Source organism: Phocoena phocoena, chromosome 9 (assembly GCF_963924675.1).
Source record: "Phocoena phocoena chromosome 9, mPhoPho1.1, whole genome shotgun sequence".
Lineage (NCBI taxonomy): Eukaryota > Metazoa > Chordata > Mammalia > Artiodactyla > Phocoenidae > Phocoena > Phocoena phocoena.
In genome coordinates, this window is record NC_089227.1 from 26,346,798 (window position 1) to 26,360,106 (window position 13,309).

The following is a 13,309-nucleotide window of genomic DNA, read 5'->3' on the forward strand; positions in this document are numbered from 1 at the left end:
TTTATTCAAGTATCTTCTTAAATATCAAAATAACTTCACATTTATAACACTATCAGCATTCTCTCAACCGCGGTTGGTTCTGAATGTTCAGAAAACAACCTATCGGACTATGCCCAACAAAACTATATATGTTTTTCCTACAGAATCAACCATCTGAATTGTTGAAACATGCTTATGTAAATTATTTAGAATGTGGATTAAAGAAACTTGCAAGATTTTGGTGAAATTAACTTTTTAAAATGGAGCTCAAACTTCTGTGTAGGAAGGAGTATAGCCTAATTATAGGCCATTTCTTAGTAGGGCTTTGAAAATGGAGAAAATCACACAAAATGCAAAGCTCTTTTCAGATTAAACTTTCAGTAGATACGAAGTCTGAAGACTAGATAGTAAATACCAATTTTAGGGAGCATAAGAGAATAGAAGAAAATATTTTACAGTAGAAACCTACTATAAAATGAACAAAGGCCTGACCATAAATTGCGAGTTAGGCAAGCTTAGTGAGAGAGGAAGGCAGTCCTCACCACGCAGAGTCGCCCCACTCTGGTGTAAATTGCCTGGGCATTGTTTTCTGCCTCCAGGGCCTTCTCCGTAAAAAAGAAATACACTTTGTTGTCATCTCGGTCTTCATTGTCAGGGATCATGTACGAACCTACAAATTTTGGTTCTAGAGAAGTAAAAAACAGATGAAAATGTAGTAACTGTTACAACAAAGTAAGTTAATATATTTCCCTTGAAATTTTGTACTAAACATTAAAATCATGTAGCTATCTCCATATTCTGTGCAAATCAACAATTTTTTTTTGCAGTACGCGGGCCTCTCACAGTTGTGGCCTCTCCCTTTGCGGAGCACAGGCTCCGGATGCGCAGGCTCAGCGGCCATGGCTCACGGGCCCAGCCGCTCCGCGGCATGTGGGATCTTCCCGGACCGGGGCACGAATCCGTGTCCCCTGCATCGGCAGGCGGACTCTCAACCACTGCGCCACCAGGGAAGCCCCAAATCAACAATTTTTAAGAAATGTTAGGGTATTTAAAATTTAACTGAGTTGGAGGGAAATAAATCAATTTCAAATAGCATACATTATAGACCTGAAATGAATTCAAAGAAGAACAGATTAAGAGCAGCATGATAATAATCTCCATGAATTTCCTCCCATGTATATATGGGAGGCATATATTAAACTCAATATATGTAAAATATTTTAGTAAAGAAGTCTATCATTATTTTTTTAATTCATAAATTATCTGTCAGTCCAGCTCATGGAAGACCAGTTTAAGTTTTTGTATTTGTAATCAAAGGGATCTGAGGGAATGACCTTTGACTGATACGGAATGTCAAATATTTTAATGATAAAATGCTGCCAATAATGATTATGCACTCTAAAGCTTAATAAAAAGGCTGAAAATGATGAAACCACTCACTATAAAATGATTTTAGCCCCTAGATATACCAATGTGCCAAAATGTACACATGATTCCTTACAAAGGATTCTATGTAAATGAATGCCGAGTGACTCTCTTAGAATTTCATTTGTCTCTCAAGTACAATGTGATCCTATTAAAACAAGCAAAGCAAAGCAATCAATTCATGCAAAATTATACCAACTGACAAGAGAAAACAAGGCAACATATTGGATGAAAGGGGTTTTCACTTTTCATATATTTGTCTTGTTCATTTAAGTCTTGATTTCTAACTATTGCTATGAGGGTAATCTGGTTGTATACTAAAGCGGATCCACTCTGCTATAAAATGATATACATATATCATATATAACATTTTAATTCGGGAATATTGCTAAGGAAAAAACCCCTGAAATTTGTGAAAACTATACATTACATTTGTATTGTTATCGTTATCAAAATGGCAAGTTTCCCAAGAGCTCTGGACTCGCTTTCCGTTCTGATTTACATATGCTTTTCTCCTCAATCCTACCTTTCAACAGGCGCTCGTCATCGTGTTCAGTGCGGATATGAGCCAGTCGCCCCAGGCTCCTGAAAATGGCAGCGTCTCTGCCCCAGTAGTCACTGTAGAGTCCAGCAAACAATTCACTACCTGCAGGAAAACATCAGAGAAGTCAGTATTCGTTTCTGGGTCTGATGACAATGTATAAAACTACAGTTACAATACACACATCCAGGTTTCCCGTGTATACGGCCTAATTAAACAGATACTACTGCTAAGAGCATATATGGTACAGTCAGATGGCCAGGGTTTGAACTGTGACTCTTCCACTTACTAGATGTGTGAACTTGGGCAAATTGCTTGACTTCTCTGCACCTCAGTTTCCACATTTACAAATAAGGGACTAGAACTCAGAAGTGTTGTTAAGAGTAAAGCATTTAGAAGAGTAGCTGGTATATACTAAGGCCTACATGAGTATTTGATAAATAACCTGGCTTTATGGTATTTTAATAAACTTCTTTTAACCTTCATATCATCAGGGTATTAGTATTGGTATTGGTATTAGTATTAGGACTGGTATTATATGTGAGTCAGCTAACTCAAATTCTTCTTGTAGTAAGAACTTGCTTCCATCGACATGATTTTAAGGCAGGAACCACAAAGTCTGACAAAGCTGTATATGACCCAATTAGTTGTCATTTAATTTGTAAGTGTGTGGCTTATTTACACAGAAACGACAGAAAGAGCTCATAATTTAATCAGGCAGTCAACAGAACGAATGAAGTTAGCTGCAACAAAACTTGAGTGTCGTATTTATAAATTTTATTGATTAGATTTAAAAATTGTTTCGGTATTTATGAAGGGTTTTCTCTAAGGTAAGGTCTTTAAAACTTTAAAAAAACTTGAACAGAGTAAATATATTTGTATGGTTTAAAATTTGAGAAAGTAATCAACTGAGTTGTAAATAGGATCACTGTAGGAAGTTTATTTCCACCTTGAGATAACTAACAATTTTTCAAAAGTAAAGATGATTGCTTTTGTTAGATTTAGATTTAGAAAAAGAAAAGTGAGCTATAAATTGAATTTAAAAACAAGAAAACTAAGTTTTGATAAATGTTACTATAATAAACTATTCTTCATTTACAAAAAGACAAGTAACCATAAATGGTTTTTTTGGTTCACAAAACCCACTATGGATACTTAAAAACTATACAAGATACAAACAAATAAAATTCAGGTCCTTCGCAAAGGAATTCACTTTTAAACTATATATATTATAATAAGTGAGAAAGAGAGAGAGAGACAGGAGAGACAGAGGCAAATGTGGTAGAATATTAACAGTTGGTGGGCCAAGGTAAATGCTATAACTTTTTTATTCCTCTTTCAATTTTTCTTTATATTTGAAAATTTTCAGGACAACAAATTAAAAAAGAAGCTGTATTTGTTTAGTTCATCCTGTATATTCAATACATGCTGAATGAGAAATATGATAAGGAAAATAACAAAAACTAAAAAATAAAGATGCTTTATTTCCTGACTTAAGAAAATAAAATTTGGTAGAGAAGAGTTATATCAGAACTCTTATTTAAGCATATTCTTTGAAACTAGAAGGGGGGAAGAACAACATAATTTGTATCAAATTCAATCAGCGCTGTCTTCACCAGAAGTTTTATATCCATGTGGAAAAAGAGTATTTTGGGATAAAATGTATTCAGTGGTTAGGGATATGAACCATATGTGGGGTTCAGTCTGTACTACTTGAACATAGATAAAAGAGAGTCATGCTGAATTCATCAAAAGGCCCTGGAGATCATCAACTCTATGGCAGAAATGAACGAGTTCACGCACAAGAGTTACTTGACTATTGAACCACCAGAGCAAGGGTTATTCTGAAATTTTAAAAAATTATTGTACTTGGTTACAGTTTCCATAAAAATATAAAGGCCATCTTACATGGATGGACCTGGAGATTTTCATGCTAAGTGAAGTAAGTCAGACACAGAAAGAAATATCATGTGTTATCACTTACATGTGGAATCTAAAAAAAAATGATACAAATGAACTTATTTACAAAACAGAAATAGACCCACAGACATAGAAAACAAACTTATGGTTACCAAAGGAGAAAGGGAAGGGTGGAATAAATTGGGAATCTGGGATTAATAGATACATACTACTATACATAAAATGGATAAACAACAAGGATCTACTGTATAGCACAGGGAACTATTATCAATATCTTGTAATAACCTATAATGGAAAAGAATCTGAAAAAGAATATATATATGTAAATCAACTGTACTTCAATAAAATACAGTAATAAAATAAAAAGGCCATTTTGTAAAACTGTCCTAAACAGAACTTATTTTTCTAATATGGACTGGACTGAATGTTTCATTCATAATGGGTACAAAAAAAAGATTTCTTTAAAATCATGAGTTTTATATTTCTTAAGTTTTTCATATTTAATGTAATTCAATTTCCTAAAATATTTACAGAACTTTTATATCTGAAAATATTACTTTGGAAAAATAATCTTTCTTTTAGTTCACATCGATTTTCTTGCACTTATCCCAATTTGAACACTGTTTCCAAATTCTACTTGTAATCAATTCTACAACTTTAACAAAAAAGTTCCTCTTGCAGCCACTAGATGGAGCCATACGATACCAAATATACATCCAGGGCAGGTTATCTGCAAAAAGGAAAAGATGATATAGTACCAAATTTACCCAATTTCCCTTTTTGTATCCAGATAAAAGAAAATGGTTTGTGAACAATTCAAATAATACAATATGAACTGTATGACTTAAACTTCAAAGAAGCTACTAGACAGGTGGTAAAAACTATATGCTATGTAAACTGAACCAACTGTGTTCCTGTTGGAAACATTAGATTTTCCTCAGAAGGGGAAGATTCTTTCATATTTTATTATCAGTGTGAAGAACAAAATAAATTTATAGTAATAGATAATAATGATGTTTCGTAACATACTTTCCTAAGAAAAAATAAACACTTTAATGAAAAATAATGAGAATAAAGCTTTAGGCACAAAGTTAACTAATAGTAATTAAATGAGCAAAAATAATCAACATTATTATAATTGATATTATTTATGGCAAGTACATAGTTTCTAGTTGAAAACTTTAAAATTATAACTATTTGGTATAGAGACAATTTGTGAATCAATATTTTGGTATTGTATAGAGCAAAAAATAATATCTGGATAATTCATATTTTCACGGATTAAAAAAAATTTCATACAAATAGTAAAATATGTTTTAGATTTTCAATGATAAGAACAGAACTACTCAAATTTTTAGTTTTCTATGTCTATACAGACATGATATTTAATAAATGTATTAGCTTGGTCACAAAGTTTACTGGTATCTATTTTGATATTCTGAATATAAATGCCATATGTTTCATTGTTATAGCACTGGCTTCTGATGGTAACTGATGTTATGTTAATGTTAGTTGGTTATCATTAAAAAATAAAACACATCTGCAGGGTATTTTGACAGGTGAATGTAACTTATCATTGTCATGCTCAACAATAGTCTCTGTGTACAGATACCAGAAGAGTGGAAACAATTCTGCACTGGAAATCTGGCAAACTAAGCCCCCAGCCCCAAACCTACTGCTTGTGGCAAAACTGTTCGGAATCTCACTGCCTCGGTTATTTGGACAATCAGAGAGGTGTACAAGTGATTTCCTGAGGTTGCCAAGCTTTTCTGTTCTCTCTGCTGCCCGTTTGTTGATTTGTATGTTCTTTGCCTGGAATTCTGCACCTCCCCCCCCCCTCCCACTTCACCTCCCATTTACCTGGCCACGGCCCACTTTCTCCATGAAGCTTTCCCTGACCGAACTTGTGTTAGTTTAGTAGCTCCTAGTACCACCATAGCCCCCATGCCTATCATATTTCTCATCCTACTATAGTTTGTCTCCTGTGTTTGACATTATTCCTCACTAGAATGCAGACTTCTTGATGTGTCTTATTATATTCTTTTGTCACCAATACCCTGTAGAGCGTCTGGAATACAGAAAATGTTCAATAAGCATTTGTTGAATCAAAGAATGGCACTAATGAGTTAATTAACAAGTGAATAAATCTAAAACTTTTAGTGTTTAAATTTTTTAAAAAACTATGAAATACAATAAAAACAAAAACCTCAGGACAAGATTCTGATTTTTCAAAAATGCTTCAGGGAGAAAATATCAAAAGAAAGAAAAAACTGTTGGCATTTATATGAATAGCAGAGTTCTTTGTTCCTCAAAAAGACTATATTTAATAATTTTAATCCAGGAACACAGGGACTCTATCTTCTTCTAGTATTTGTCCCCAATAGTTTCAGCCCCAAAAGACTGTGTCTACTCTCAACTAGTTTGTAGGAAAGAAAATAAAACAATCATTTGACCTTGGCGATACAAAAACAAACCCATTGTGAATAATTCTAAGTTAAAATGCATAAGTAAAATACTTTTCTACACAACTCCTTTTTTTACAATACAAACTCCAGTTGAAGTTTTAGTGAAACATACTTCATTGCCTTAATATTTTATCAACCTTAACAAGAGCTTAGTTCATAGATGGTATTATTAATCGATTAGAGTTTTTACTCACCATGTTGTAAATACAGATTTTAAGTGTTTAGTGAGAAAAATTCAGTTTTTCATGCCCTTCTTATTTTCTTAAGTCTTGCTCAAGCATTTTTCCTATTTATGTTGTAAATGTCTACAAATCTGAATAATGTGAAACATGTTCGTCTCATGGAAAAGACATGGCTAAAGATGGATTTAACTACCTCATTTTATAACTGAACTGTATCATTCTGTTAGAAAATCATTCTACTTTTGCACTATTTCACAGAGTGATTCTTACATGCATAATTGCAACGAGAAACAAAATGCACTTGGGAGGATGAGGATGGATAAGAATGGTCCACAGGTTCCAACCTCCCAGTTTACACTCATGGTCTGTGTAGGATGCTGAAAGAAATCAGGAAAAGCAGGTCCTTTTATTAGTTATGTTATGTTTGGACTTTCTGTTTGTTTTTGCTTTGGCAAATAGCTAGCATTAGCTATCAATGTCAAGAAGGTGGTTTCTGACGTATGAAGGAAAAAAGAAAACTGCGTTCTGAATCTGTTCATTTGCATTTGCTAGCATCCATGACAGTACTGAGTTTCCCTGGTGGCAAAAGTGACATTGCTACCAGCATGGTCAAATCAGATTTCTAAGGGGGAGAATGTCAATGGGGAATTGAAGACGACATTTTTTTTCTTCTTTTTTTGAGGAAACCATAAGCAAGTATTCAAATAGCTCATTAGCAACTAGCAGTTAATGGCCAGAAGCAACAGTAAGCATGTGGATACTTGGCATTCTGCCAAATGACAAAGCACAGCAGTCTTAACCTGGATAAGAAATTACACGTATTCTTTAGGTACAGGAACATGCTAAAGGCATAAGTTTCTACACAGTTGGGACGAATTCAAGAAACGAGCCAGCACATTCACTTATGTTTATAGAGGTTGTCATTGTAAAGACATACACTTTACCTTCATTTCGATGATTTCATTTATTTTTCTAACATTTATGAAGTCCTATTTTGTGCCAGAACTATTCATTTGTAATTCTGCCTTGAATATACAGTTAATAGAAACATTTATTTGTTAAAAAAAAGTTTTAATGGTATTAGAGCTTGAGATAATCACTTAAATTTTCCCTGCATGAATTCCGACTCCCTTTCATTCAACTGACATTGACCTTTAATTCACAGAATCTGTAATGAGGGGATATATTCACAAAGGTCTCATTATGATGAATAAAAGTGCAGGAAGAAAATTTCAGCAGCTGTAAACTTTTGTAGTTTTATTTGCTGTAAAATGTAACATAAGACATGAAAAGGGCAGAAAGAAAATTTTGGTGACCATGAAATACCTCATTCATGGTTGTTTGTTGATATAAAATTCAGTAAGTCTTTAACTTGAAAGTATCCTAAAAATTCTAACAACAAAGCTAGCACTTTCAAAAGCAAAGTGTGAAAAGGTACCTGACAAATCAGAGTGGTTTTCCCCCAAACACCAGTAACATGTACATTAGCATACCTTAAGTACTTTAGGTATGGTATGTATTAAATTACACCTAGAACTGGTAATAAAAATCTGGGTCAGAATGAAACGTTTTAAAACAGTAGCAACAGAATTGAGCTGACAAACTATTAAAGAAATCCCAAAGTTACTGAAGGTGCTATCAACTTAATAAAAAGAATACTGCAATATTATATCAAATGTAAACTGATGCAAAAAAGTCAGCTAATACTTTTCCTTCCTGACCAAAATGACATATGACATAAAGAAAATATTTCCTGGTTTTTTGTTTTTTGTTTTTTTTTTTTTTGCGGTACGTGGGCCTCTCACATTGCGGAGCACAGGCTCCGACGCGCAGGCTCAGCGGCCATGGCTCACGGGCCTAGCTGCTCCGCGGCATGTGGGATCTACCCGGACCGGGGCACGAACCCGTGTCCCCTGCATCGGCAGGCGGACTCTCAACCACTGCGCCACCAGGGAAGCCCCTTCCTGAATTTTTATTTGGCCGGCCACCAAACCTAATAATTTTTAGTGGCAAGATAAGTCCTAAGTAACTTTCGCTGACTTGAAAGGTACAGACAAGTAATGCAGCAATTCATTTTACTAAGTAATTCATTGTTTCAAAAAACTGTTTTTAAAACCCGATTATAATGTCTTGCATTCTTCAACCAGTTATTTAAGACCACTTTAAATGTAATATTAGTAATCACTGTAGAGGGAAAGTGTGGTTAAACATATAGAAATATTGTACCTGTGATATGAATTTATATACCACCAAGGTAAATTCTGTTAATACAAAGTGACATTTAAAGAGCAAACCTAATTAATGTATGATTTCATTTTGATTGGCTTCTGAACATATAGAACATAGCTCAATAAAGAGCTATTACTCCTTAAACCTTGTTTCACACAGAATCATTGCCAGTTACTAACATTTCCATTCTAAATTAGACTATAAATTTTATAAAAGTGTTCATTAACCTTTCTTTCACCTAACAAATAATATTTATTCTTTACTTAGTTTTTCAGTAAGCTTTTACTCCATGTGATCTTAAGTCAACAGAATTTATGTTAAATAAAATGAAACTTGTATCTAAAGTTATTATAAGAAATTCTCAGATGTGTGAGCATGTTTTTTTCTTTGGGGGCCTTGTTAGTTTTATGACTATTGTTACAAATTTGATGGGTTTTTTTTTTTAATGATGAAAGTGAATCTTAATGTGAACAGGTATTAAAAGTTAAGTGTGACCTATAATTAACAAAGTAACAAAGAAGCAGAAATGGTCTAAAGATGGTCACCTTTTTGCTGGAGTCCTGTCCTAACCCATCGGCAGAGAACATGTGTGGTCATAAAATTCCACATTAATGCATTCTTTTCCTGTCAGAGTAAGCTGTACCAAGCCTACCAAATTCCAACTCAGGTAGCTCCATTTTTTCCAGTCCAAATTCCTGCTGCTTTTTCAATTGGGTGAATTATTTCTACTTCCTGTCTTTTAAAGAGTTGCTGGCTCACATAGGTTATCAGATTTCCATCCTAGTGGCTGCTGCATATCCACAGTAAGTGAATGGTATCTCAAAGGTACTTTGGGATGAAAGCTAGCGGATAAATGAGAAGAATTATATTTTTATTTCTGCTCTTTGCAGGGATTATTCTATAACCTTTGTGTTTAGCTTGGAGGGCTCTGATGATTTGATTTCTTTTCTGAATAAGCGAAACAGTCACCCAGATGGCAAGCACTTCACATTTTGGCGTCGTGTAATTCGATTTGGAAGTTCAATGAAATTCACTTGGAAATGTCCCTCCAGTAATATTTCCCCTCTTAAAAAAAATTCAGTTTCAAATTCCTGGTTTCATGCAAAAACAAGCTCCAAGGAGGCTGAGTGGTGAGTGGCTTAAAAAAAATTACTTTTAACCATTAAAAGAAATGTTCAAAATAAATGGTGTTCTCTTCCAATCTTCTTAGGATTATACTAGAGAAGTAGCGTTTACTGTGTAATTTTTGACTTTCAATACCTTTTATAATATTCTTGTGAATATTATCCCCAAATTTATTTTTGGTTTGTTTGTTTAGGAAGCTCAGGGAGTATTTCATTCAGTCGATATTTATAGGAGGCCTTTTCTGTGCAATATATTGTATGGTAAAAGAAAGATGATAAGACAGTCTCCTTCTTCCAGACATATTCAAATCTTAAATCTATGAAGTCACAAAAATCACTAAAAACATTAGAAAAAAATTGTATGAGTCTATCAAATGCATGTATTTTAACTCATATGCTGCCAATCTACCACGAATTTCTAACATTTATGAATCTGGCATTCTCCAAAAGTGGCATTCTTAAGGTTCTGATTCCTACTAAGTCCAAACTGACTTAAGCAACTCAATTTCCATATTTAAAATCTCCCCTCCTCATATTGTGTTTACACACACACATATATGAGCGAGCAGCGGAACTCAGGATATCACAGTATTTTCTTAAAAATCTTATATTCTTGGGCTTCCCTGGTGGCGCAGTGGTTGAGAGTCCGCCTGCCGATGCAGGGGACACGGGTTCATGCCCCGGTCCGGGAAGATCCCACGTGCCGCGGAACGGCTGGGTCCGTGAGCCATGGCCGCTGAGCCTGCACATCCGGAGCCTGTGCTCCGCAACAGGAGAGGCCACAACAGCGAGAGGTCCACGTATCACAAAAAAAAAAAAAAAATCTTATATTCTTTAAAAATATCTCTTTATTCAAGCTCCTAAAGAACTAATCACTACGTGAAATTCTCATCTTAAAGCACTTTCAAATTATGAAGCTGTAGTAAATCAAACCTTCCCTACTGGTTAGAGCTAACGTAAGATTTTTGTTCTACAAATAAATATCTGTATATATAAAAGCTCTACTTATTTGGACCTGAGTACCATTACTGCGACAGGGGACTGTGGGAACTCGGATGCAAGGCTCATCAGAATCAACTGTCTGGAATAAGTTCACGGAACGTGTTGTCTCTAGAATATACAGGAACATCTGCATCAACTCTCAGTCCAGCATAAGATATGTTGATTACTCATCAGTGGGGAGTTTTAAGTTTTACCCACTTATTTAGGATAGGAAATCTCTACATGTTATTTTACATGTTTTCATTTTCTGTAAACAGGATGACCTAATAGTAGCAGATAACTCTAAGTGCTGCAAATGTAATAACAGAAGCTTGTACATCTGTACCACATATCCATGAGAACCTCTCAACACTGAGGAAACAGAATGATTCATAACAGCACCTATGTGAGGTGCCAGGGATTGCTCCCTTCAACTTTATACTTGGCAACTCAATCAGCTGTCTGTACCATAGCAGTGCTGGAGTATTTGATAAGGGTGTTCCATTTTCAATCCCAAACTGTATTAAAGAAAAAGGATTTTTCTGAGATTTAAGTGAGATTTTCATGTATCTTGTCTAATTTAATTGAAATCCAATTGAAATCCAGATCAGACATGGCCAGCTTATTCTATTATGCCAACGTGGACATAGCTTGAGCCACTCAACCTCTACAGCTTACATTTTAAATTAACAGGAATGACTTTGAAGTTCCAAATTGAGACGACTCTCTGCTGAATTCTACTGACACAGAGAAAGGCACCAAGGAGAGAATATTAGAAGTTCCCCTAAAGTCACAGAGTAATTAATATATAAAGAATTAACATATGTTAAAACAGTTTGGTTTCTCTAGCTACATTTTTATAAAAAGTATTTACATAATTGCATTTTGTGAACAATAAATGACATAATACAAAATACCTTCTATCAGGTATTAAGGGACAATTTGTGTTTTCTGGATGAGACGTCCATACTTCATAGCAGCTGCACTTATTTTAGAGTAAAATTGGCTCAGGTGAGTATGGCTTGAAATTTAATATCCATGCTCCCAGCACCAATAAATAGATATGACACAGCAATGTATATGAAGAAACACGGAAGAATCTGCCTGAAGTTTCGAAATCAATATGACTACCACCTGATGTCTGCAGCCATGATAATTACCAATTAAAGTGGAGATGAATGAGGAGCTGGCATCAAAAGGACATCTGCCCCTTCCTCTCTCAGATCTGTGTGATTCCAGGTGAAAAAGGGGATCCTTTAAAGAAAACCAGAAAAACCATTATGTATTTGCCAACTTTAATAAGAATTTAATTTCTCAGAAAAAATACATTCAACCTTGATTATTTACAAAACAGGTATTGTAAATAGGGCACCAGTGAGAAACATCAAGTTACTTAGGAACAAACTGGATTTTATAAATAAACACGTGGGTTTTCAGGCCCATGTGGGTTTTCTCACTTCTCTCAAAAAGGATGCAGGTGCTGAAATGAAAGAAATTTGCAGTTTTTAATCACTTGATCAGCCAGTATTAGTTATTCTGAGATGTGTCAGTTAAATATTCCAAATGAATGGAGACTTGCTGAAAAAAAAAAAAAAAAAAAGGTTAGTAAAAAGGAGACTCTGATAAACATGGAAATGGGCATTTATTCCACAAAGGCCATTATTGATTTTTTGAATAATCTCTAAAAGAAAATGATAAAATTTTCTATCAATAATTTGGAATATTTATTTCCAATTATTTTTATTCTTCATTGTATATTCTTTGTATAGACATCTAATATTTAATAATTTAGAGAATGATTACTGCATAAATAATTACTGGGATATCATGTAGAAGTTGATGCCATATTATGAACAATATTTCAGTATGGTTTTGCACAAATGAGATTTTTTTTTTTTTTTGTGGTACGCGGGCCTCTCACTGTTGTGGCCTCTCCTGTTGCGGAGCGCAGGCTCCGGATGCACAGGCTCAGCGGCCATGGCTCACAGGCCCAGCCGCTCCACAGCATGTGGGATCTTCCCAGACCGGGGCACGAACCTGTGTCCCCTGCATCGCCAGGCAGACTCTCAACCACTGCGCCACCAGGGAAGCCCCACAAATGAGATTTTGAAAATAAACATTTCCATGAAAAACTACTACTTTATTGGTTCCTATTGCAATCACATAACCACAGAACTTTTTCTGAATGTTCTCAGATTGCAAAATTCTCATTAATGGATATTTTTACAAGTAATCTCCATTAAGTGTGTTATAAGTGGTTTCAGTTAAAAAAAAAAAGTAGTCTGGAAAAGTGACAATAAAAATCAATATAGAGGGGCTTCCCTGGTGGCGCAGTGGTTGAGAGTCCGCCTGCCGTTGCAGGGGGCACAGGTTCGTACCCTGGTCTGGGAGGATCCCACATGCCACGGAGCGGCTGGGCCCGTGAGCCATGGCCACTGAGCCTGTGCGTCCAGAGCCTGCACT

At 35.0% G+C, this 13,309-nt stretch overlaps 1 protein-coding gene across 1 annotated transcript in view; it reads right to left on the minus strand.

The window, feature by feature from the left end:
• SEMA3E (semaphorin 3E) overlaps positions 1 to 13,309 on the minus strand; it is a 259,454-nt gene that overhangs the window by 35,483 nt on the left and 210,662 nt on the right. Inside the window, exons 5-7 of the mRNA XM_065883863.1 lie at positions 12,007 to 12,100; positions 1,931 to 2,050; positions 522 to 664 (exon numbers count right to left, since the gene is read on the minus strand). Of these exons, the coding sequence (XP_065739935.1) occupies positions 522 to 664; positions 1,931 to 2,050; positions 12,007 to 12,100 (357 nt within the window). The remainder of the gene's footprint in view (positions 1 to 521; positions 665 to 1,930; positions 2,051 to 12,006; positions 12,101 to 13,309) is intronic.